This window comes from Salmo salar, chromosome 24, assembly GCF_965601325.2.
Source record: "Salmo salar chromosome 24, fSalSal1, whole genome shotgun sequence".
Classification (NCBI taxonomy): Eukaryota; Metazoa; Chordata; class Actinopteri; order Salmoniformes; family Salmonidae; genus Salmo; species Salmo salar.
This window is the reverse complement of record NC_138314.1, coordinates 27,857,389-27,885,087: the sequence shown is the minus strand read 5'-3', so window position 1 is coordinate 27,885,087 and position 27,699 is coordinate 27,857,389. Positions and strand designations below refer to the sequence as shown.

Genomic DNA, 27,699 nt, shown 5'->3' with positions numbered 1-27,699 from the left:
TAGTCAAGCTCAGCCCCTCTACTCACAAGCCCATCTCTTGTGATTAAAATGTCATCTGCCACGAGTGGGCATCCATAACATCAATCAGGAGGGACTGCAGCCCAACATTCCTGTTGTCAGCACTGAAAGAAGCCAGCTGGGTGGGAGGCTTAGAGCCCTGGCTGGGCTGGGCTGCCGAGGGAAGGAGGCATGCAGGCAAAAGGGAGGGAGAGAAGGAGGGTGGGCTAGGCTTGTGTAATCACTTCTGCCTGCCTGGTACAGAGGGGAGTGTATGGACTGTGTGTATGTGTGTGTGAGTGTGTGTGTGTGTGAGAGAGGGAGAGAAGGGGCACGAGTTGGATCTCTTCTGTTAAGCTATATGTGTGTGATTACTGCTCTGGGAGAATGAGGGGGCTACTGCTACTACTGCTGCTGGTGTGGTGTGGGTCATGGGGACAGACAGGTAAACACCTCCGATTTACAGTACAGGGAAGGGCTGCTAGGACAGGCTGTGTGTTTATGTGGGGGAGGTATGGGGCTGGAGGAGGGTGCATGGAGAATTGTTATTGTTTTTACTTGTGTGGAGAGGAGTTTTAGTAGGTTTTGCTGATGCATAAACTTTCTGGGCTCATTTCTTACTAAGTGTATTAAAGTCCCATTGATTTACTATATATATACTGTAAATAATCTGGCAATATTCTTCACAGCAAGTGTTTTTTTTACTGTGATTTGGCTGGAATGCAGAAAGAAAAGGAGCAACTGGGCTACCATCCCTATCGATATTTCTACTGTCAGATCAATTCAATTAACTTCCCAGTCATTACTTTAATAGTGTAAGGCTACCTTCATCAGTAATTTCATCATTAGTAAACTGTCATAGACTAATCAAGTGCTTCCTGGTGTACACTGTCTCATGCGTGCCAGTGGACTTAGTTCCATATCTGATTAACTTATTGGTTTGGTTAGGGAGACTCTGATTAACTTATTGGTTTGGTTAGGGGGACTCTGATTAACTTATTGGTTTGGTTAGGGAGACTCTGATTAACTTATTGGTTTGGTTAGGGTGATTGATTAACTTATTGGTTTGGTTAGGGAGACTCTGATTAACTTATTGGTTTGGTTAGGGAGACTCTGATTAACTCATTTGGTTTGGTTAGGGAGACTCTGATTAACTCATTTGGTTTGGTTAGTGAGACTCTGATTAACTTATTGGTTTGGTTAGGGAGACTCTGATTAACTCATTTGGTTTGGTTAGGGAGACTCTGATTAACTAATTTGGTTTGGTTAGGGAGACTCTGATTAACTCATTTGGTTTGGTTAGTGAGACTCTGATTAACTTATTGGTTTGGTTAGGGAGACTCTGATTAACTCATTTGGTTTGGTTAGGGAGACTCTGATTAACTCATTTGGTTTGGTTAGGGAGACTCTGATTAACTCATTTGGTTTGGTTAGGGAGACTCTGATTAACTCATTTGGTTTGGTTAGGGAGACTATGATTAACTTATTGGTTTGGTTAGGGAGACTCTGATTAACTTATTGGTTTGGTTAGGGAGACTCTGATTAACTCATTTGGTTTGGTTAGGGAGACTGATTAACTTATTGGTTTGGTTAGGGAGACTCTGATTAACTTATTGGTTTGGTTAGGGAGACTGTGATTAACCGATTGGTTTGGTTAGGGAGATTGATTAACTTATTGGTTTGGTTAGGGAGATTGATTAACTTATTGGTTTGGTTAGGGAGACTCTGATTAACTTATTGGTTTGGTTAGGGAGACTCTGATTAACCTATTGGTTTGGTTAGGGAGATTGATTAATTTATTGGTTTGGTTAGGGAGACTGATTAACTTATTGGTTTGGTTAGGGTGACTCTGATTAACTTATTGGTTTGGTTAGGGAGACTGATTAATTTATTGGTTTGGTTAGGGAGACTATGATTAACTTATTGGTTTGGTTAGGGAGACTCTGATTAACTCATTTGGTTTGGTTAGGGAGACTCTGATTAACTTATTGGTTTGGTTAGGGAGACTCTGATTAACTTATTGGTTTGGTTAGGGAGACTGATTAACTTATTGGTTTGGTTAGGGAGACTCTGATTAACTCATTTGGTTTGGTTAGGGAGACTGATTAACTCATTTGGTTTGGTTAGGGAGACTGATTAACTTATTGGTTTGGTTAGGGAGACTCTGATTAACTCATTTGGTTTGGTTAGGGAGACTCTGATTAACCTATTGGTTTGGTTAGGGAGACTATGATTAACTTATTGGTTTGGTTAGGGAGACTATGATTAACTTATTGGTTTGGTTAGGGAGACTCTGATTAACTTATTGGTTTGGTTAGGGAGAATCTGATTAACCGATTGGTTTGGTTAGGGAGATTGATTAACTTATTGGTTTGGTTAGGGAGATTGATTAACTTATTGGTTTGGTTAGGGAGACTCTGATTAACTTATTGGTTTGGTTAGGGAGACACTGATTAACCTATTGGTTTGGTTAGGGAGATTGATTAATTTATTGGTTTGGTTAGGGAGACTGATTAACTTATTGGTTTGGTTAGGGTGACTCTGATTAACTTATTGGTTTGGTTAGGGAGACTGATTAATTTATTGGTTTGGTTAGGGAGACTATGATTAACTTATTGGTTTGGTTAGGGAGACTCTGATTAACTCATTTGGTTTGGTTAGGGAGACTCTGATTAACTTATTGGTTTGGTTAGGGAGACTCTGATTAACTTATTGGTTTGGTTAGGGAGACTGATTAACTTATTGGTTTGGTTAGGGAGACTCTGATTAACTCATTTGGTTTGGTTAGGGAGACTGATTAACTCATTTGGTTTGGTTAGGGAGACTGATTAACTTATTGGTTTGGTTAGGGAGACTCTGATTAACTCATTTGGTTTGGTTAGGGAGACTCTGATTAACCTATTGGTTTGGTTAGGGAGACTATGATTAACTTATTGGTTTGGTTAGGGAGACTGATTAACTTATTGGTTTGGTTAGGGAGACTCTGATTAACTTATTGGTTTGGTTAGGGAGACTCTGATTAACCTATTGGTTTGGTTAGGGAGACTCTGATTAACTCATTTGGTTTGGTTAGGGAGACTCTGATTAACTTATTGGTTTGGTTAGGGAGACTGATTAACTCATTTGGTTTGGTTAGGGAGACTCTGATTAACTCATTTGGTTTGGTTAGGGAGACTCTGATTAACTCATTTGGTTTGGTTAGAGAGACTGATTAACTTATTGGTTTGGTTAGGGAGACTGATTAACTCATTTGGTTTGGTTAGGGAGACTGATTAACTCATTTGGTTTGGTTAGGGAGACTCTGATTAACTAATTTGGTTTGGTTAGGGAGACTCTGATTAACTAATTTGGTTTGGTTAGGGAGACTCTGATTAACTTATTGGTTTGGTTAGGGAGACTCTGATTAACTTTTTGGTTTGGTTAGGGAGACTCTGATTAACTCATTTGGTTTGGTTAAGGAGACTCTGATTAACTAATTTGGTTTGGTTAGGGAGACTCTGATTAACTCATTTGGTTTGGTTAGAGAGACTGATTAACTTATTGCTTTGGTTAGGGAGACTGATTAACTCATTTGGTTTGGTTAGGGAGACTGATTAACTCATTTGGTTTGGTTAGGGAGACTCTGATTAACTCATTTGGTTTGGTTAGGGAGACTGATTAACTTATTGGTTTGGTTAGGGAGACTCTGATTAACTCATTTGGTTTGGTTAGGGAGACTCTGATTAACCTATTGGTTTGGTTAGGGAGACTGATTAACATATTTGGTTTGGTTAGGGAGACTCTGATTAACTCATTTGGTTTGGTTAGTGAGACTCTGATTAACTTATTGGTTTGGTTAGGGAGACTGATTAACTTATTGGTTTGGTTAGGGAGACTCTGATTAACTAATTGGTTTGGTTAGGGAGACTGATTAACTTATTGGTTTGGTTAGGGAGACTCTGATTAACTCATTTGGTTTGGTTAGGGTGACTCTGATTAAATCATTTGGTTTGGTTAGGGAGACTGATTAACTTATTGGTTTGGTTATGGAGACTCTGATTAACTTATTGGTTTGGTTAGGGAGACTCTGATTAACTCATTTGGTTTGGTTAGGGAGACTGATTAACTCATTTGGTTTGGTTAGGGAGACTCTGATTAACCTATTGGTTTGGTTAGGGAGACTCTGATTAACTTATTGGTTTGGTTAGGGAGACTGATTAACTTATTGGTTTGGTTAGGGAGACTATGATTAACTTATTGGTTTGGTTAGGGAGACTGATTAACTTATTGGTTTGGTTAGGGAGACTATGATTAACTTATTGGTTTGGTTAAGGAGACTCTGATTAACTTATTGGTTTGGTTAGGGAGACTATGATTAACTTATTGGTTTGGTTAGGGAGACTCTGATTAACTCATTTGGTTTGGTTAGGGAGACTCTGATTAACTCACTTGGTTTGGTTAGGGAGACTCTGATTAACCTATTGGTTTGGTTAGGGAGACTCTGATTAACTTATTGGTTTGGTTATGGAGACTGATTAACTTATTGGTTTGGTTAGGGAGACTGATTAACTCATTTGGTTTGGTTAGGGAGACTGAATAACTCATGTGGTTTGGTTTGGGAGACTGATTAACTTATTGGTTTGGTTAGGGAGACTCTGATTAATTCATTTGGTTTGGTTAGGGAGACTCTGATTAATTCATTTGGTTTGGTTAGGGAGACTCTGATTAACTTATTTGGTTTGGTTAGGGAGACTCTGATTAACTCATTTGGTTTGGTTAGGGAGACTCTGATTAACTTATTGGTTTGGTTAGGGAGACTGATTAACTCATTTGGTTTGGTTAGGGAGACTCTGATTAACTTATTGGTTTGGTTAGGGAGACTCTGATTAACTCATTTGGTTTGGTTAGGGAGACTCTGATTAACTTATTTGGTTTGGTTAGGGAGACTCTGATTAACTCATTTGGTTTGGTTAGGGAGACTCTGATTAACTTATTGGTTTGGTTAGGGAGACTCTGATTAACTCATTTGGTTTGGTTAGGGAGACTCTGATTAACTTATTGGTTTGGTTAGGCAGACTCTGATTAACTCATTTGGTTTGGTTAGGGAGACTCTGATTAACTTATTGGTTTGGTTAGGGAGACTGATTAACTCATTTGGTTTGGTTAGGGAGACTGATTAACTCATTTGGTTTGGTTAGGGAGACTCTGATTAACTAATTTGGTTTGGTTAGGGAGACTCTGATTAACTCATTTGGTTTGGTTAGGGAGACTCTGATTAACTTATTGGTTTGGTTAGGGAGACTCTGATTAACTTTTTGGTTTGGTTAGGGAGACTCTGATTAACTCATTTGGTTTGGTTAAGGAGACTCTGATTAACTAATTTGGTTTGGTTAGGGAGACTCTGATTAACTCATTTGGTTTGGTTAGAGAGACTGATTAACTTATTGCTTTGGTTAGGGAGACTGATTAACTCATTTGGTTTGGTAAGGGAGACTGATTAACTCATTTGGTTTGGTTAGGGAGACTCTGGTTAACTAATTTGGTTTGGTTAGGGAGACTGATTAACTTATTGGTTTGGTTAGGGAGACTCTGATTAACTTATTGGTTTGGTTAGGGAGACTCTGATTAACTCATTGGTTTGGTTAGGGAGACTCTGATTAACTCATTTGGTTTGGTTAGGGAGACTCTGATTAACTCATTTGGTTTGGTTAGGGAGACTGATTAACTCATTTAGTTTGGTTAGGGAGACTCTGATTAACTCATTTGGTTTGATTAGTGAGACTCTGATTAACTTATTGGTTTGGTTAGGGAGACTGATTAACTCATTTGGTTTGGTTAGGGAGACTGATTAACTCATTTGGTTTGGTTAGGGAGACTCTGATTAACTAATTTGGTTTGGTTAGGGAGACTCTGATTAACTAATTTGGTTTGGTTAGGGAGACTCTGATTAACTTATTGGTTTGGTTAGGGAGACTCTGATTAACTTTTTGGTTTGGTTAGGGAGACTCTGATTAACTCATTTGGTTTGGTTAAGGAGACTCTGATTAACTAATTTGGTTTGGTTAGGGAGACTCTGATTAACTCATTTGGTTTGGTTAGAGAGACTGATTAACTTATTGCTTTGGTTAGGGAGACTGATTAACTCATTTGGTTTGGTTAGGGAGACTCTGATTAACTTATTGGTTTGGTTAGGGAGACTCTGATTAACTTATTGGTTTGGTTAGGGAGACTCTGATTAACTTATTGGTTTGGTTAGGGGGACTCTGATTAACTTATTGGTTTGGTTAGGGAGACTCTGATTAACTTATTGGTTTGGTTAGGGTGATTGATTAACTTATTGGTTTGGTTAGGGAGACTCTGATTAACTTATTGGTTTGGTTAGGGAGACTCTGATTAACTCATTTGGTTTGGTTAGGGAGACTCTGATTAACTCATTTGGTTTGGTTAGTGAGACTCTGATTAACTTATTGGTTTGGTTAGGGAGACTCTGATTAACTCATTTGGTTTGGTTAGGGAGACTCTGATTAACTAATTTGGTTTGGTTAGGGAGACTCTGATTAACTCATTTGGTTTGGTTAGTGAGACTCTGATTAACTTATTGGTTTGGTTAGGGAGACTCTAATTAACTCATTTGGTTTGGTTAGGGAGACTCTGATTAACTCATTTGGTTTGGTTAGGGAGACTCTGATTAACTCATTTGGTTTGGTTAGGGAGACTCTGATTAACTCATTTGGTTTGGTTAGGGAGACTATGATTAACTTATTGGTTTGGTTAGGGAGACTCTGATTAACTTATTGGTTTGGTTAGGGAGACTCTGATTAACTCATTTGGTTTGGTTAGGGAGACTGATTAACTTATTGGTTTGGTTAGGGAGACTCTGATTAACTTATTGGTTTGGTTAGGGAGACTCTGATTAACCGATTGGTTTGGTTAGGGAGATTGATTAACTTATTGGTTTGGTTAGGGAGATTGATTAACTTATTGGTTTGGTTAGGGAGACTCTGATTAACTTATTGGTTTGGTTAGGGAGACTCTGATTAACCTATTGGTTTGGTTAGGGAGATTGATTCATTTATTGGTTTGGTTAGGGAGACTGATTAACTTATTGGTTTGGTTAGGGTGACTCTGATTAACTTATTGGTTTGGTTAGGGAGACTGATTAATTTATTGGTTTGGTTAGGGAGACTATGATTAACTTATTGGTTTGGTTAGGGAGACTCTGATTAACTCATTTGGTTTGGTTAGGGAGACTCTGATTAACTTATTGGTTTGGTTAGGGAGACTCTGATTAACTTATTGGTTTGGTTAGGGAGACTGATTAACTTATTGGTTTGGTTAGGGAGACTCTGATTAACTCATTTGGTTTGGTTAGGGAGACTGATTAACTCATTTGGTTTGGTTAGGGAGACTGATTAACTTATTGGTTTGGTTAGGGAGACTCTGATTAACTCATTTGGTTTGGTTAGGGAGACTCTGATTAACCTATTGGTTTGGTTAGGGAGACTATGATTAACTTATTGGTTTGGTTAGGGAGACTATGATTAACTTATTGGTTTGGTTAGGGAGACTCTGATTAACTTATTGGTTTGGTTAGGGAGAATCTGATTAACCGATTGGTTTGGTTAGGGAGATTGATTAACTTATTGGTTTGGTTAGGGAGATTGATTAACTTATTGGTTTGGTTAGGGAGACTCTGATTAACTTATTGGTTTGGTTAGGGAGACACTGATTAACCTATTGGTTTGGTTAGGGAGATTGATTAATTTATTGGTTTGGTTAGGGAGACTCTGATTAACTTATTGGTTTGGTTAGGGTGACTCTGATTAACTTATTGGTTTGGTTAGGGAGACTGATTAATTTATTGGTTTGGTTAGGGAGACTATGATTAACTTATTGGTTTGGTTAGGGAGACTCTGATTAACTCATTTGGTTTGGTTAGGGAGACTCTGATTAACTTATTGGTTTGGTTAGGGAGACTCTGATTAACTTATTGGTTTGGTTAGGGAGACTGATTAACTTATTGGTTTGGTTAGGGAGACTCTGATTAACTCATTTGGTTTGGTTAGGGAGACTGATTAACTCATTTGGTTTGGTTAGGGAGACTGATTAACTTATTGGTTTGGTTAGGGAGACTCTGATTAACTCATTTGGTTTGGTTAGGGAGACTCTGATTAACCTATTGGTTTGGTTAGGGAGACTATGATTAACTTATTGGTTTGGTTAGGGAGACTGATTAACTTATTGGTTTGGTTAGGGAGACTCTGATTAACTTATTGGTTTGGTTAGGGAGACTCTGATTAACCTATTGGTTTGGTTAGGGAGACTCTGATTAACTCATTTGGTTTGGTTAGGGAGACTCTGATTAACTTATTGGTTTGGTTAGGGAGACTGATTAACTCATTTGGTTTGGTTAGGGAGACTCTGATTAACTCATTTGGTTTGGTTAGGGAGACTCTGATTAACTCATTTGGTTTGGTTAGAGAGACTGATTAACTTATTGGTTTGGTTAGGGAGACTGATTAACTCATTTGGTTTGGTTAGGGAGACTGATTAACTCATTTGGTTTGGTTAGGGAGACTCTGATTAACTAATTTGGTTTGGTTAGGGAGACTCTGATTAACTAATTTGGTTTGGTTAGGGAGACTCTGATTAACTTATTGGTTTGGTTAGGGAGACTCTGATTAACTTTTTGGTTTGGTTAGGGAGACTCTGATTAACTCATTTGGTTTGGTTAAGGAGACTCTGATTAACTAATTTGGTTTGGTTAGGGAGACTCTGATTAACTCATTTGGTTTGGTTAGAGAGACTGATTAACTTATTGCTTTGGTTAGGGAGACTGATTAACTCATTTGGTTTGGTTAGGGAGACTGATTAACTCATTTGGTTTGGTTAGGGAGACTCTGATTAACTCATTTGGTTTGGTTAGGGAGACTGATTAACTTATTGGTTTGGTTAGGGAGACTCTGATTAACTCATTTGGTTTGGTTAGGGAGACTCTGATTAACCTATTGGTTTGGTTAGGGAGACTGATTAACATATTTGGTTTGGTTAGGGAGACTCTGATTAACTCATTTGGTTTGGTTAGTGAGACTCTGATTAACTTATTGGTTTGGTTAGGGAGACTGATTAACTTATTGGTTTGGTTAGGGAGACTCTGATTAACTAATTGGTTTGGTTAGGGAGACTGATTAACTTATTGGTTTGGTTAGGGAGACTCTGATTAACTCATTTGGTTTGGTTAGGGTGACTCTGATTAAATCATTTGGTTTGGTTAGGGAGACTGATTAACTTATTGGTTTGGTTATGGAGACTCTGATTAACTTATTGGTTTGGTTAGGGAGACTCTGATTAACTCATTTGGTTTGGTTAGGGAGACTGATTAACTCATTTGGTTTGGTTAGGGAGACTCTGATTAACCTATTGGTTTGGTTAGGGAGACTCTGATTAACTTATTGGTTTGGTTAGGGAGACTGATTAACTTATTGGTTTGGTTAGGGAGACTATGATTAACTTATTGGTTTGGTTAGGGAGACTGATTAACTTATTGGTTTGGTTAGGGAGACTATGATTAACTTATTGGTTTGGTTAAGGAGACTCTGATTAACTTATTGGTTTGGTTAGGGAGACTATGATTAACTTATTGGTTTGGTTAGGGAGACTCTGATTAACTCATTTGGTTTGGTTAGGGAGACTCTGATTAACTCATTTGGTTTGGTTAGGGAGACTCTGATTAACCTATTGGTTTGGTTAGGGAGACTCTGATTAACTTATTGGTTTGGTTATGGAGACTGATTAACTTATTGGTTTGGTTAGGGAGACTGATTAACTCATTTGGTTTGGTTAGGGAGACTGAATAACTCATGTGGTTTGGTTTGGGAGACTGATTAACTTATTGGTTTGGTTAGGGAGACTCTGATTAATTCATTTGGTTTGGTTAGGGAGACTCTGATTAATTCATTTGGTTTGGTTAGGGAGACTCTGATTAACTTATTTGGTTTGGTTAGGGAGACTCTGATTAACTCATTTGGTTTGGTTAGGGAGACTCTGATTAACTTATTGGTTTGGTTAGGGAGACTGATTAACTCATTTGGTTTGGTTAGGGAGACTCTGATTAACTTATTGGTTTGGTTAGGGAGACTCTGATTAACTCATTTGGTTTGGTTAGGGAGACTCTGATTAACTTATTTGGTTTGGTTAGGGAGACTCTGATTAACTCATTTGGTTTGGTTAGGGAGACTCTGATTAACTTATTGGTTTGGTTAGGGAGACTCTGATTAACTCATTTGGTTTGGTTAGGGAGACTCTGATTAACTTATTGGTTTGGTTAGGCAGACTCTGATTAACTCATTTGGTTTGGTTAGGGAGACTCTGATTAACTTATTGGTTTGGTTAGGGAGACTGATTAACTCATTTGGTTTGGTTAGGGAGACTGATTAACTCATTTGGTTTGGTTAGGGAGACTCTGATTAACTAATTTGGTTTGGTTAGGGAGACTCTGATTAACTCATTTGGTTTGGTTAGGGAGACTCTGATTAACTTATTGGTTTGGTTAGGGAGACTCTGATTAACTTTTTGGTTTGGTTAGGGAGACTCTGATTAACTCATTTGGTTTGGTTAAGGAGACTCTGATTAACTAATTTGGTTTGGTTAGGGAGACTCTGATTAACTCATTTGGTTTGGTTAGAGAGACTGATTAACTTATTGCTTTGGTTAGGGAGACTGATTAACTCATTTGGTTTGGTAAGGGAGACTGATTAACTCATTTGGTTTGGTTAGGGAGACTCTGGTTAACTAATTTGGTTTGGTTAGGGAGACTGATTAACTTATTGGTTTGGTTAGGGAGACTCTGATTAACTTATTGGTTTGGTTAGGGAGACTCTGATTAACTCATTGGTTTGGTTAGGGAGACTCTGATTAACTCATTTGGTTTGGTTAGGGAGACTCTGATTAACTCATTTGGTTTGGTTAGGGAGACTGATTAACTCATTTAGTTTGGTTAGGGAGACTCTGATTAACTCATTTGGTTTGATTAGTGAGACTCTGATTAACTTATTGGTTTGGTTAGGGAGACTGATTAACTTATTGGTTTGGTTAGGGAGACTATGATTAACTTATTGGTTTGGTTAGGGAGACTGATTAACTTATTGGTTTGGTTAGGGAGACTATGATTAACTTATTGGTTTGGTTAAGGAGACTCTGATTAACTTATTGGTTTGGTTAGGGAGACTATGATTAACTTATTGGTTTGGTTAGGGAGACTCTGATTAACTCATTTGGTTTGGTTAGGGAGACTCTGATTAACTCATTTGGTTTGGTTAGGGAGACTCTGATTAACCTATTGGTTTGGTTAGGGAGACTCTGATTAACTTATTGGTTTGGTTATGGAGACTGATTAACTTATTGGTTTGGTTAGGGAGACTGATTAACTCATTTGGTTTGGTTAGGGAGACTGAATAACTCATGTGGTTTGGTTTGGGAGACTGATTAACTTATTGGTTTGGTTAGGGAGACTCTGATTAATTCATTTGGTTTGGTTAGGGAGACTCTGATTAATTCATTTGGTTTGGTTAGGGAGACTCTGATTAACTTATTTGGTTTGGTTAGGGAGACTCTGATTAACTCATTTGGTTTGGTTAGGGAGACTCTGATTAACTTATTGGTTTGGTTAGGGAGACTGATTAACTCATTTGGTTTGGTTAGGGAGACTCTGATTAACTTATTGGTTTGGTTAGGGAGACTCTGATTAACTCATTTGGTTTGGTTAGGGAGACTCTGATTAACTTATTTGGTTTGGTTAGGGAGACTCTGATTAACTCATTTGGTTTGGTTAGGGAGACTCTGATTAACTTATTGGTTTGGTTAGGGAGACTCTGATTAACTCATTTGGTTTGGTTAGGGAGACTCTGATTAACTTATTGGTTTGGTTAGGCAGACTCTGATTAACTCATTTGGTTTGGTTAGGGAGACTCTGATTAACTTATTGGTTTGGTTAGGGAGACTGATTAACTCATTTGGTTTGGTTAGGGAGACTGATTAACTCATTTGGTTTGGTTAGGGAGACTCTGATTAACTAATTTGGTTTGGTTAGGGAGACTCTGATTAACTCATTTGGTTTGGTTAGGGAGACTCTGATTAACTTATTGGTTTGGTTAGGGAGACTCTGATTAACTTTTTGGTTTGGTTAGGGAGACTCTGATTAACTCATTTGGTTTGGTTAAGGAGACTCTGATTAACTAATTTGGTTTGGTTAGGGAGACTCTGATTAACTCATTTGGTTTGGTTAGAGAGACTGATTAACTTATTGCTTTGGTTAGGGAGACTGATTAACTCATTTGGTTTGGTAAGGGAGACTGATTAACTCATTTGGTTTGGTTAGGGAGACTCTGGTTAACTAATTTGGTTTGGTTAGGGAGACTGATTAACTTATTGGTTTGGTTAGGGAGACTCTGATTAACTTATTGGTTTGGTTAGGGAGACTCTGATTAACTCATTGGTTTGGTTAGGGAGACTCTGATTAACTCATTTGGTTTGGTTAGGGAGACTCTGATTAACTCATTTGGTTTGGTTAGGGAGACTGATTAACTCATTTAGTTTGGTTAGGGAGACTCTGATTAACTCATTTGGTTTGATTAGTGAGACTCTGATTAACTTATTGGTTTGGTTAGGGAGACTGATTAACTCATTTGGTTTGGTTAGGGAGACTGATTAACTCATTTGGTTTGGTTAGGGAGACTCTGATTAACTAATTTGGTTTGGTTAGGGAGACTCTGATTAACTAATTTGGTTTGGTTAGGGAGACTCTGATTAACTTATTGGTTTGGTTAGGGAGACTCTGATTAACTTTTTGGTTTGGTTAGGGAGACTCTGATTAACTCATTTGGTTTGGTTAAGGAGACTCTGATTAACTAATTTGGTTTGGTTAGGGAGACTCTGATTAACTCATTTGGTTTGGTTAGAGAGACTGATTAACTTATTGCTTTGGTTAGGGAGACTGATTAACTCATTTGGTTTGGTTAGGGAGACTCTGATTAACTTATTGGTTTGGTTAGGGAGACTCTGATTAACTTATTGGTTTGGTTAGGGAGACTCTGATTAACTTATTGGTTTGGTTAGGGGGACTCTGATTAACTTATTGGTTTGGTTAGGGAGACTCTGATTAACTTATTGGTTTGGTTAGGGTGATTGATTAACTTATTGGTTTGGTTAGGGAGACTCTGATTAACTTATTGGTTTGGTTAGGGAGACTCTGATTAACTCATTTGGTTTGGTTAGGGAGACTCTGATTAACTCATTTGGTTTGGTTAGTGAGACTCTGATTAACTTATTGGTTTGGTTAGGGAGACTCTGATTAACTCATTTGGTTTGGTTAGGGAGACTCTGATTAACTAATTTGGTTTGGTTAGGGAGACTCTGATTAACTCATTTGGTTTGGTTAGTGAGACTCTGATTAACTTATTGGTTTGGTTAGGGAGACTCTGATTAACTCATTTGGTTTGGTTAGGGAGACTCTGATTAACTCATTTGGTTTGGTTAGGGAGACTCTGATTAACTCATTTGGTTTGGTTAGGGAGACTCTGATTAACTCATTTGGTTTGGTTAGGGAGACTATGATTAACTTATTGGTTTGGTTAGGGAGACTCTGATTAACTTATTGGTTTGGTTAGGGAGACTCTGATTAACTCATTTGGTTTGGTTAGGGAGACTGATTAACTTATTGGTTTGGTTAGGGAGACTCTGATTAACTTATTGGTTTGGTTAGGGAGACTCTGATTAACCGATTGGTTTGGTTAGGGAGATTGATTAACTTATTGGTTTGGTTAGGGAGATTGATTAACTTATTGGTTTGGTTAGGGAGACTCTGATTAACTTATTGGTTTGGTTAGGGAGACTCTGATTAACCTATTGGTTTGGTTAGGGAGATTGATTAATTTATTGGTTTGGTTAGGGAGACTGATTAACTTATTGGTTTGGTTAGGGTGACTCTGATTAACTTATTGGTTTGGTTAGGGAGACTGATTAATTTATTGGTTTGGTTAGGGAGACTATGATTAACTTATTGGTTTGGTTAGGGAGACTCTGATTAACTCATTTGGTTTGGTTAGGGAGACTCTGATTAACTTATTGGTTTGGTTAGGGAGACTCTGATTAACTTATTGGTTTGGTTAGGGAGACTGATTAACTTATTGGTTTGGTTAGGGAGACTCTGATTAACTCATTTGGTTTGGTTAGGGAGACTGATTAACTCATTTGGTTTGGTTAGGGAGACTGATTAACTTATTGGTTTGGTTAGGGAGACTCTGATTAACTCATTTGGTTTGGTTAGGGAGACTCTGATTAACCTATTGGTTTGGTTAGGGAGACTATGATTAACTTATTGGTTTGGTTAGGGAGACTATGATTAACTTATTGGTTTGGTTAGGGAGACTCTGATTAACTTATTGGTTTGGTTAGGGAGAATCTGATTAACCGATTGGTTTGGTTAGGGAGATTGATTAACTTATTGGTTTGGTTAGGGAGATTGATTAACTTATTGGTTTGGTTAGGGAGACTCTGATTAACTTATTGGTTTGGTTAGGGAGACACTGATTAACCTATTGGTTTGGTTAGGGAGATTGATTAATTTATTGGTTTGGTTAGGGAGACTGATTAACTTATTGGTTTGGTTAGGGTGACTCTGATTAACTTATTGGTTTGGTTAGGGAGACTGATTAATTTATTGGTTTGGTTAGGGAGACTATGATTAACTTATTGGTTTGGTTAGGGAGACTCTGATTAACTCATTTGGTTTGGTTAGGGAGACTCTGATTAACTTATTGGTTTGGTTAGGGAGACTCTGATTAACTTATTGGTTTGGTTAGGGAGACTGATTAACTTATTGGTTTGGTTAGGGAGACTCTGATTAACTCATTTGGTTTGGTTAGGGAGACTGATTAACTCATTTGGTTTGGTTAGGGAGACTGATTAACTTATTGGTTTGGTTAGGGAGACTCTGATTAACTCATTTGGTTTGGTTAGGGAGACTCTGATTAACCTATTGGTTTGGTTAGGGAGACTATGATTAACTTATTGGTTTGGTTAGGGAGACTGATTAACTTATTGGTTTGGTTAGGGAGACTCTGATTAACTTATTGGTTTGGTTAGGGAGACTCTGATTAACCTATTGGTTTGGTTAGGGAGACTCTGATTAACTCATTTGGTTTGGTTAGGGAGACTCTGATTAACTTATTGGTTTGGTTAGGGAGACTGATTAACTCATTTGGTTTGGTTAGGGAGACTCTGATTAACTCATTTGGTTTGGTTAGGGAGACTCTGATTAACTCATTTGGTTTGGTTAGAGAGACTGATTAACTTATTGGTTTGGTTAGGGAGACTGATTAACTCATTTGGTTTGGTTAGGGAGACTGATTAACTCATTTGGTTTGGTTAGGGAGACTCTGATTAACTAATTTGGTTTGGTTAGGGAGACTCTGATTAACTAATTTGGTTTGGTTAGGGAGACTCTGATTAACTTATTGGTTTGGTTAGGGAGACTCTGATTAACTTTTTGGTTTGGTTAGGGAGACTCTGATTAACTCATTTGGTTTGGTTAAGGAGACTCTGATTAACTAATTTGGTTTGGTTAGGGAGACTCTGATTAACTCATTTGGTTTGGTTAGAGAGACTGATTAACTTATTGCTTTGGTTAGGGAGACTGATTAACTCATTTGGTTTGGTTAGGGAGACTGATTAACTCATTTGGTTTGGTTAGGGAGACTCTGATTAACTCATTTGGTTTGGTTAGGGAGACTGATTAACTTATTGGTTTGGTTAGGGAGACTCTGATTAACTCATTTGGTTTGGTTAGGGAGACTCTGATTAACCTATTGGTTTGGTTAGGGAGACTGATTAACATATTTGGTTTGGTTAGGGAGACTCTGATTAACTCATTTGGTTTGGTTAGTGAGACTCTGATTAACTTATTGGTTTGGTTAGGGAGACTGATTAACTTATTGGTTTGGTTAGGGAGACTCTGATTAACTAATTGGTTTGGTTAGGGAGACTGATTAACTTATTGGTTTGGTTAGGGAGACTCTGATTAACTCATTTGGTTTGGTTAGGGTGACTCTGATTAAATCATTTGGTTTGGTTAGGGAGACTGATTAACTTATTGGTTTGGTTATGGAGACTCTGATTAACTTATTGGTTTGGTTAGGGAGACTCTGATTAACTCATTTGGTTTGGTTAGGGAGACTGATTAACTCATTTGGTTTGGTTAGGGAGACTCTGATTAACCTATTGGTTTGGTTAGGGAGACTCTGATTAACTTATTGGTTTGGTTAGGGAGACTGATTAACTTATTGGTTTGGTTAGGGAGACTATGATTAACTTATTGGTTTGGTTAGGGAGACTGATTAACTTATTGGTTTGGTTAGGGAGACTATGATTAACTTATTGGTTTGGTTAAGGAGACTCTGATTAACTTATTGGTTTGGTTAGGGAGACTATGATTAACTTATTGGTTTGGTTAGGGAGACTCTGATTAACTCATTTGGTTTGGTTAGGGAGACTCTGATTAACTCATTTGGTTTGGTTAGGGAGACTCTGATTAACCTATTGGTTTGGTTAGGGAGACTCTGATTAACTTATTGGTTTGGTTATGGAGACTGATTAACTTATTGGTTTGGTTAGGGAGACTGATTAACTCATTTGGTTTGGTTAGGGAGACTGAATAACTCATGTGGTTTGGTTTGGGAGACTGATTAACTTATTGGTTTGGTTAGGGAGACTCTGATTAATTCATTTGGTTTGGTTAGGGAGACTCTGATTAATTCATTTGGTTTGGTTAGGGAGACTCTGATTAACTTATTTGGTTTGGTTAGGGAGACTCTGATTAACTCATTTGGTTTGGTTAGGGAGACTCTGATTAACTTATTGGTTTGGTTAGGGAGACTGATTAACTCATTTGGTTTGGTTAGGGAGACTCTGATTAACTTATTGGTTTGGTTAGGGAGACTCTGATTAACTCATTTGGTTTGGTTAGGGAGACTCTGATTAACTTATTTGGTTTGGTTAGGGAGACTCTGATTAACTCATTTGGTTTGGTTAGGGAGACTCTGATTAACTTATTGGTTTGGTTAGGGAGACTCTGATTAACTCATTTGGTTTGGTTAGGGAGACTCTGATTAACTTATTGGTTTGGTTAGGCAGACTCTGATTAACTCATTTGGTTTGGTTAGGGAGACTCTGATTAACTTATTGGTTTGGTTAGGGAGACTGATTAACTCATTTGGTTTGGTTAGGGAGACTGATTAACTCATTTGGTTTGGTTAGGGAGACTCTGATTAACTAATTTGGTTTGGTTAGGGAGACTCTGATTAACTCATTTGGTTTGGTTAGGGAGACTCTGATTAACTTATTGGTTTGGTTAGGGAGACTCTGATTAACTTTTTGGTTTGGTTAGGGAGACTCTGATTAACTCATTTGGTTTGGTTAAGGAGACTCTGATTAACTAATTTGGTTTGGTTAGGGAGACTCTGATTAACTCATTTGGTTTGGTTAGAGAGACTGATTAACTTATTGCTTTGGTTAGGGAGACTGATTAACTCATTTGGTTTGGTAAGGGAGACTGATTAACTCATTTGGTTTGGTTAGGGAGACTCTGGTTAACTAATTTGGTTTGGTTAGGGAGACTGATTAACTTATTGGTTTGGTTAGGGAGACTCTGATTAACTTATTGGTTTGGTTAGGGAGACTCTGATTAACTCATTGGTTTGGTTAGGGAGACTCTGATTAACTCATTTGGTTTGGTTAGGGAGACTCTGATTAACTCATTTGGTTTGGTTAGGGAGACTGATTAACTCATTTAGTTTGGTTAGGGAGACTCTGATTAACTCATTTGGTTTGATTAGTGAGACTCTGATTAACTTATTGGTTTGGTTAGGGAGACTGATTAACTCATTTGGTTTGGTTAGGGAGACTGATTAACTCATTTGGTTTGGTTAGGGAGACTCTGATTAACTAATTTGGTTTGGTTAGGGAGACTCTGATTAACTAATTTGGTTTGGTTAGGGAGACTCTGATTAACTTATTGGTTTGGTTAGGGAGACTCTGATTAACTTTTTGGTTTGGTTAGGGAGACTCTGATTAACTCATTTGGTTTGGTTAAGGAGACTCTGATTAACTAATTTGGTTTGGTTAGGGAGACTCTGATTAACTCATTTGGTTTGGTTAGAGAGACTGATTAACTTATTGCTTTGGTTAGGGAGACTGATTAACTCATTTGGTTTGGTTAGGGAGACTGATTAACTCATTTGGTTTGGTTAGGGAGACTCTGATTAACTCATTTGGTTTGGTTAGGGAGACTGATTAACTTATTGGTTTGGTTAGGGAGACTCTGATTAACTCATTTGGTTTGGTTAGGGAGACTCTGATTAACCTATTGGTTTGGTTAGGGAGACTGATTAACATATTTGGTTTGGTTAGGGAGACTCTGATTAACTCATTTGGTTTGGTTAGTGAGACTCTGATTAACTTATTGGTTTGGTTAGGGAGACTGATTAACTTATTGGTTTGGTTAGGGAGACTCTGATTAACTAATTGGTTTGGTTAGGGAGACTGATTAACTTATTGGTTTGGTTAGGGAGACTCTGATTAACTCATTTGGTTTGGTTAGGGTGACTCTGATTAAATCATTTGGTTTGGTTAGGGAGACTGATTAACTTATTGGTTTGGTTATGGAGACTCTGATTAACTTATTGGTTTGGTTAGGGAGACTCTGATTAACTCATTTGGTTTGGTTAGGGAGACTGATTAACTCATTTGGTTTGGTTAGGGAGACTCTGATTAACCTATTGGTTTGGTTAGGGAGACTCTGATTAACTTATTGGTTTGGTTAGGGAGACTGATTAACTTATTGGTTTGGTTAGGGAGACTATGATTAACTTATTGGTTTGGTTAGGGAGACTGATTAACTTATTGGTTTGGTTAGGGAGACTATGATTAACTTATTGGTTTGGTTAAGGAGACTCTGATTAACTTATTGGTTTGGTTAGGGAGACTATGATTAACTTATTGGTTTGGTTAGGGAGACTCTGATTAACTCATTTGGTTTGGTTAGGGAGACTCTGATTAACTCATTTGGTTTGGTTAGGGAGACTCTGATTAACCTATTGGTTTGGTTAGGGAGACTCTGATTAACTTATTGGTTTGGTTATGGAGACTGATTAACTTATTGGTTTGGTTAGGGAGACTGATTAACTCATTTGGTTTGGTTAGGGAGACTGAATAACTCATGTGGTTTGGTTTGGGAGACTGATTAACTTATTGGTTTGGTTAGGGAGACTCTGATTAATTCATTTGGTTTGGTTAGGGAGACTCTGATTAATTCATTTGGTTTGGTTAGGGAGACTCTGATTAACTTATTTGGTTTGGTTAGGGAGACTCTGATTAACTCATTTGGTTTGGTTAGGGAGACTCTGATTAACTTATTGGTTTGGTTAGGGAGACTGATTAACTCATTTGGTTTGGTTAGGGAGACTCTGATTAACTTATTGGTTTGGTTAGGGAGACTCTGATTAACTCATTTGGTTTGGTTAGGGAGACTCTGATTAACTTATTTGGTTTGGTTAGGGAGACTCTGATTAACTCATTTGGTTTGGTTAGGGAGACTCTGATTAACTTATTGGTTTGGTTAGGGAGACTCTGATTAACTCATTTGGTTTGGTTAGGGAGACTCTGATTAACTTATTGGTTTGGTTAGGCAGACTCTGATTAACTCATTTGGTTTGGTTAGGGAGACTCTGATTAACTTATTGGTTTGGTTAGGGAGACTGATTAACTCATTTGGTTTGGTTAGGGAGACTGATTAACTCATTTGGTTTGGTTAGGGAGACTCTGATTAACTAATTTGGTTTGGTTAGGGAGACTCTGATTAACTCATTTGGTTTGGTTAGGGAGACTCTGATTAACTTATTGGTTTGGTTAGGGAGACTCTGATTAACTTTTTGGTTTGGTTAGGGAGACTCTGATTAACTCATTTGGTTTGGTTAAGGAGACTCTGATTAACTAATTTGGTTTGGTTAGGGAGACTCTGATTAACTCATTTGGTTTGGTTAGAGAGACTGATTAACTTATTGCTTTGGTTAGGGAGACTGATTAACTCATTTGGTTTGGTAAGGGAGACTGATTAACTCATTTGGTTTGGTTAGGGAGACTCTGGTTAACTAATTTGGTTTGGTTAGGGAGACTGATTAACTTATTGGTTTGGTTAGGGAGACTCTGATTAACTTATTGGTTTGGTTAGGGAGACTCTGATTAACTCATTGGTTTGGTTAGGGAGACTCTGATTAACTCATTTGGTTTGGTTAGGGAGACTCTGATTAACTCATTTGGTTTGGTTAGGGAGACTGATTAACTCATTTAGTTTGGTTAGGGAGACTCTGATTAACTCATTTGGTTTGATTAGTGAGACTCTGATTAACTTATTGGTTTGGTTAGGGAGACTGATTAACTTATTGGTTTGGTTAGGGAGACTCTGATTAACTAATTGGTTTGGTTAGGGAGACTGATTAACTTATTGGTTTGGTTAGGGAGACTCTGATTAACTCATTTGGTTTGGTTAGGGTGACTCTGATTAACTCATTTGGTTTGGTTAGGGAGACTCATTAACTTATTGGTTTGGTTATGGAGACTCTGATTAACTTATTGGTTTGGTTAGGGAGACTCTGATTAACTCATTTGGTTTGGTTAGGGAGACTGATTAAGTTATTGGTTTGGTTAGGGCGACTCTGATTAACCTATTGGTTTGGTTAGGGAGCCTGATTAACTAATTGGTTTGGTTAGGGAGACTGATTAACTTATTGGTTTGGTTAGGGAGACTATGATTAACTTATTGGTTTGGTTAGGGAGACTGATTAACTTATTGGTTTGGTTAGGGAGACTATGATTAACTTATTGGTTTGGTTAAGGAGACTCTGATTAACTTATTGGTTTGGTTAGGGAGACTATGATTAACTTATTGGTTTGGTTAGGGAGACTCTGATTAACTCATTAGGTTTGGTTAGGGAGACTCTGATTAACTCATTTGGGTTGGTTAGGGAGACTCTGATTAACCTATTGGTTTGGTTAGGGATACTCTGATTAACTTATTGGTTTGGTTAGGGAGACTGATTAACTTATTGGTTTGGTTAGGGAGACTATGATTAACTTATTGGTTTGGTTAGGGAGACTGATTAACTTATTGGTTTGGTTAGGGAGACTATGATTAACTTATTGGTTTGGTTAAGGAGACTCTGATTAACTTATTGGTTTGGTTAGGGAGACTATGATTAACTTATTGGTTTGGTTAGGGAGACTCTGATTAACTCATTTGGTTTGGTTAGGGAGACTCTGATTAACTCATTTGGTTTGGTTAGGGAGACTCTGATTAACCTATTGGTTTGGTTTTGGAGACTCTGATTAACTTATTGGTTTGGTTAGGGAGACTGATTAACTTATTGGTTTGGTTAGGGAGACTGATTAACTCATTTGGTTTGGTTAGGGAGACTCTGAATAACTCATGTGGTTTGGTTTGGGAGACTGATTAACTTATTGGTTTGGTTAGGGAGACTCTGATTAATTCATTTGGTTTGGTTAGGGAGACTGATTAACTTATTTGGTTTGGTTAGGGAGACTCTGATTAACTCATTTGGTTTGGTTAGGGAGACTCTGATTAACTTATTGGTTTGGTTAGGGAGACTCTGATTAACTTTTTGGTTTGGTTAGGGAGACTCTGATTAACTCATTTGGTTTGGTTAAGGAGACTCTGATTAACTCATTTGGTTTGGTTAGGGAGACTGATTAACTTATTTGGTTTGGTTAGGGAGACTCTGATTAACTCATTTGGTTTGGTTAGGAAGACTCTGATTAACTTATTGGTTTGGTTAGGGAGACTCTGATTAACTCATTTGGTTTGGTTAGGGAGACTCTGATTAACTTATTGGTTTGGTTAGGCAGACTCTGATTAACTCATTTGGTTTGGTTAGGGAGACTCTGATTAACTTATTGGTTTGGTTAGGGAGACTCTGATTAACTCATTTGGTTTGGTTAGGGAGACTGATTAACTTATTGGTTTGTTTAGGGAGACTCTGATTAACTTATTGGTTTGGTTAGGGAGACTCTGATTAACTCATTTGGTTTGGTTAGGGAGACTCTGATTATCTCATTTGGTTTGGTTAGGGAGACTGATTAACTTATTGGTTTGGTTAGGGAGACTCTGATTAACTTATTTGGTTTGGTTAGGGAGACTCTGATTAACTTATTGGTTTGGTTAGGGAGACTCTGATTAACTCATTTGGTTTGGTTAGGATGACTCTGATTAACCTATTGGTTTGGTTAGGGAGACTGATTAACTTATTGGTTTGGTTAGGGAGACTGATTAACTTATTGGTTTGGTTAGGGAGACTGATTAACTCATTTGGTTTGGTTAGGGAGACTGATTAACTCATTTGGTTTGGTTAGGGAGACTCTGATTCATTTATTGGTTTGGTTAGGGAGACTGATTAACTTATTGGTTTGTTTAGGGAGACTGATTAACTTATTGGTTTGGTTAGGGAGACTGATTAACTTATTGGTTTGGTTAGGGAGACTGATTAACTTATTGGTTTGGTTAGGGAGACTCTGATTCATTTATTGGTTTGGTTAGGGAGACTATGATTAACTTATTGGTTTGGTTACGGAGACTATGATTAACTTATTGGTTTGGTTAGGGAGACTCTGATTAGCTCATTTGGTTTGGTTAGGGTGACTCTGATTAACTCATTTGGTTTGGTTAGGGAGACTGATTAACTTATTGGTTTGGTTATGGAGACTCTGATTCATTTATTGGTTTGGTTAGTGAGACTGATTAACTTATTGGTTTGTTTAGGGAGACTGATTAACTTATTGGTTTGGTTAGGGAGACTGATTAACTTATTGGTTTGGTTAGGGAGACTGATTAACTTATTGGTTTGGTTAGGGAGACTCTGATTCATTTATTGGTTTGGTTAGGGAGACTATGATTAACTTATTGGTTTGGTTACGGAGACTATGATTAACTTATTGGTTTGGTTAGGGAGACTGATTAATTTATTGGTTTGGTTAGGGAGACTCTGATTAACCTATTGGTTTGGTTAGGGAGACTCTGATTAAATAATTGGTTTGGTTAGGGAGACTGATTAACTTATTGTTTTGGTTAGGGAGACTATCATTAACTTATTGGTTTGGTTAGGGAGACTCTGATTAACTTATTAGTTTGGTTAGGGAGACTATGATTAACTTATTGGTTTGGTTAAGGAGACTCTGATTAACTTATTGGTTTGGTTAGGGAGACTATGATTAACTTATTGGTTTGGTTAGGGAGACTATGATTAACTTATTGGTTTGGTTAGGGAGACTATGATTAACTTATTGGTTTGGTTAGGGAGACTCTGATTAACTCATTTGGTTTGGTTAGGGAGGCTGATTAACTCATTTGGTTTGGTTAGGGAGACTCTGATTAACCTATTGGTTTGGTTAGGGAGACTCTGATTAACTTATTGGTTTGGTTAGGGAGACTGATTAACTTATTGGTTTGGTTAGGGAGACTGATTAACTCATTTGGTTTGGTTAGGGAGACTCTGATTAACTCATTTGGTTTGGTTAGGGAGACTGATTACCTTATTGGTTTGGTTAGGGAGACTCTGATTAATTCATTTGGTTTGGTTAGGGAGACTCTGATTAATTCATTTGGTTTGGTTAGGGAGACTCTGATTAACTTATTTGGTTTGGTTAGGGAGACTCTGATTAACTCATTTGGTTTGGTTAGGGAGACTCTGATTAACTTATTGGTTTGGTTAGGGAGGACTCTGATTAACTCATTTGGTTTGGTTAGGGAGACTCTGATTAACTTATTGGTTTGGTTAGGGAGACTCTGATTAACTCATTTGGTTTGGTTAGGGAGACTCTGATTAACTTATTGGTTTGGTTAGGGACACTCTGATTAACTCATTTGGTTTGGTTAGGGAGACTGATTAACTTATTGGTTTGTTTAGGGAGACTCTGATTAACTTATTGGTTTGGTTAGGGAGACTCTGATTAACTCATTTGGTTTGGTTAGGGAGACTCTGATTAACTCATTTGGTTTGGTTAGGGAGACTGATTAACTTATTGGTTTGGTTAGGGAGACTCTGATTAACTTATTTGGTTTGGTTAGGGAGACTCTGATTAACTTATTGGTTTGGTTAGGGAGACTCTGATTAACTCATTTGGTTTGGTTAGGGAGACTCTGATTAACCTATTGGTTTGGTTAGGGAGACTGATTCACTTATTGGTTTGGTTAGGGAGACTGATTAACTCATTTGGTTTGGTTAGGGAGACTGATTAACTCATTTGGTTTGGTTAGGGAGACTCTGATTCATTTATTGGTTTGGTTAGGGAGACTGATTAACTTATTGGTTTGGTTAGGGAGACTGATTAACTTATTGGTTTGGTTAGGGAGACTGATTAACTTATTGGTTTGGTTAGGGAGACTGATTAACTTATTGGTTTGGTTAGGGAGACTCTGATTCATTTATTGGTTTGGTTAGGGAGACTATGATTAACTTATTGGTTTGGTTACGGAGACTATGATTAACTTATTGGTTTGGTTAGGGAGACTGATTAATTTATTGGTTTGGTTAGGGAGACTGATTAATTTATTGGTTTGGTTAGGGAGACTCTGATTAACTTATTGGTTTGGTTAGGGAGACCCTTATGCTCCTGCTGAATCTGTCTGTGTGGCTGAGAATGACATGTCAAAACCCTTCAGCCAGATACATGTATAACATGAAGAACTAGTGGTGTGTTATGTTTTCGTTCCAGGTGTGCACTGCGAGGTAGACATCGACGAGTGTGAGAGCGAGCCTTGTCAGAACGGAGGGTCCTGCCACGACGGCGCCAATGCCTACACCTGTCACTGTGTGGAGGCGGAGCCAGGGGAGGAGCCGTGGGGCGGCCATAACTGTGACGTCCGTCTGATTGGCTGCAGGGAACATCTGTGTGAGAACGGAGCCCCCTGTGTGCCTATCCTAAGCCAAGAAGAGAATGGTAATGAGGACAGTGATGGGGATAGGAATGAACTAGAGCATGGCCACACCTGCCTTTGTCCCCCGGGCTTCACTGGGAAGCACTGCGGCATCCCCACCACCTTTTCCTTCAACACAGAGGGCTATATCCTCATTCAGCTCCCTCCTACAGCTAACAGGAGCAGGGCAGAAGTAGATCCCCATCACCACCACGTCCAGCTGCGCTTCAGGACCACTCTACCTGACATGCTTCTGTTCTACGGAGGGGCTGAGCACTACTTTGTGTCCCTGGAGATCGTGGGGACCCTCCTCAAGGCTAGAGCTGGATCAGGGAAGGAGCTACAGGCCACCTTCCATCTCCCAGTCAACAATGGAGACTGGCATGAGGCCAAAGTGACCATGGATGAGAAGCTGGTACTGAGGGTCAAAGGACCAGTCTGTGACAATGACAAGGGATGCATGGTGGAGAATGAAGGACACAATCAACTGGTCTTCTTCCAACATGGATCATTCCCAGAAGTCTATGTGGGGGGGGCCCCCCAGAAGTATCTGGACAACACAGACAGTAGGAAGGGTTTCATTGGCTGCATGGAGGATCTACAGGTTGACCACCATCGTGTTCTGCCACAGGATTTCTCTCTAGAGCACATCCAAGACATGGAGCTGGGCTGCAACAAGACTGACTGGTGTCATCCTGACCCCTGCCATCATCGTGGGCACTGTATTGACCTGTGGACTAGCTTCAGCTGTGAGTGTCATCGACCCTATCATGGCTCCCTGTGTGAAGAAGGTAAGAACTGTTATAGCTTTAAAAAAATTACTACTTTACTTTTTAGTTTTCAAATATTGCTTTTTAAATTATGTAAAAACTATACAATAATCTCTAAACACCAGGCGTTGACAATATACGGTCATTTACAGAGGGTTACTCAACTTACAACCAGTTTCCTTCAACTACACTGGTTTGTACAGGTTTTGTCATTCACGCTGAGAGCATTGCTTTTTGTTGCTTCCCTCAGAATACCCCTCATGGACATTCAGTAATGAAGAAACAGTGAGTTATGCTGCCTTCAACATCAACACAACTGATGGTGAGAACTTCAACATCTCCTTCTTCCTCCGCTCTCTGAATCCCAGCGGCCTGCTACTCCAGCTGCGGAGAGGGAGGAGGGCCTACCTCATCCTGTACCTGCGGGAGGGAACCCTGGTCTTCAACAGCCCCCCCACCACTCTGTTCTCTAACAGTACCTACTTCACCAGCGGACAGAGGGAGCTGGTCACTGTGACGATACGCCAGGGTCAGGTAGGGTTCAGCCAGGCTGGTACACAGCTCTCCCTGGGGAGGGTGAGGATGGAACGGGGGGATGTGGTGTACATTGGGGGTCTGCCGCCGGGGGAGTCCACTGCCCCCTGGGGAGGTCACTTCAAAGGCTGCCTGCAGGACATCACTCTGGACCACATGCAGCTGTATCCCAATCACACAAAGGAGGAGTGCCACACCCACGAAGCGTACCAGTGCTACTTCCCAAACAAAGCTGAGAACGTCTTGGATGGCTGTGTCAGTGATGAGGCATGCAAGGTACAGTAACATCAATGGCAACTTTAATCTTTAGAGATGTGTTACTGTAACTGCAGGAAGTGGGTGTAACTGTTCAAGGAAACTTGGTACAAGAGCTGACTAGATTTGTCAGGTTAGGGTCCTGATAAAGACTTTTGAGTTCAGTCTTTGTAACAGACACTAATTTCTAAGTTCTCCTCAGACTGGTCCCTGTCAGAATGGAGGAACGTGCATGGTCACCTGGAATGAATTTGAGTGCACCTGTCCCATGAACTTCTCTGGCAGGCGATGTGATACACGCGTGTGGTGTGTCAGTGACCCCTGTGTCATGGGTAGCCAGTGTGTGGATCTAGTTGACGGTTATGAGTGTAAGTGGACTTTTTTGATACATTATCTCACTCCCTCACTCCCTTTCTGACAGTCTCAGTCTCTTGCTCTCTTTCAGCCATAAACATGCACACAAAATAACAAATACAATATAATACTGAATATTACATATTGAAAGGTATGACTAAGAAGACCTTCCTAATATGGAGTTGCACCCTCTTTTGCCCTCAGAACAGTTTCAACACTACAAGGTGTCGAAAGCATTCCACAGGGATGCTGGCCCATGTTGACTCCAATGCTTCCGACAGTTGTGTCAAGTTGGCTGGATGTCCTTTGGGTGGTGGACCATTCTTGATACACATGGGAAACTGTTGAAAAACCCAGCAGCGTTGCAGTTCTTGACACAAAACGGTGCGCCTGACACCTAGTACCATACCCGTTCAAAGGCACCTAAAAATGTTGTCTTACCAATTCACCCTCTGATTGGCACACATACACAATCCATGTCTCAATTGTCTCAAGGCTTAAAAATCCTTCTTTATCCTGTCTCCTCCCCTTCATCCACACTGATTGAAGTGGATTTAACAAGTGACATCAATAAGGATTCACCTGGATTCACCTGGATTCACCTGGCCAGTCTACAGTGGGGGGAAAAAGTATTTGATCCCCTGCTGATTTTGTACGTTTGCCCACTTTTTTAATTTTAATTTTTATTTTTGTCATTTAGCAGACGCTCTTATTCAGAGCGACTTACAGTAGTGAATGCAAACATTTCATACATTTCATTTCAAGCATTTTTTT

General features: G+C 38.9%; 1 protein-coding gene across 1 annotated transcript in view; it reads left to right on the top strand.

Annotated features, from left to right (window-relative positions):
* The window catches only part of LOC106585440 (protein crumbs homolog 2), a 45,129-nt gene that overhangs the window by 10,480 nt on the left and 6,950 nt on the right, over window positions 1-27,699 (top strand). The window contains exons 7-9 of the mRNA XM_014171636.3: window positions 24,811-25,803; window positions 26,033-26,592; window positions 26,774-26,939. Of these exons, the coding sequence (XP_014027111.1) occupies window positions 24,811-25,803; window positions 26,033-26,592; window positions 26,774-26,939 (1,719 nt within the window). The remainder of the gene's footprint in view (window positions 1-24,810; window positions 25,804-26,032; window positions 26,593-26,773; window positions 26,940-27,699) is intronic.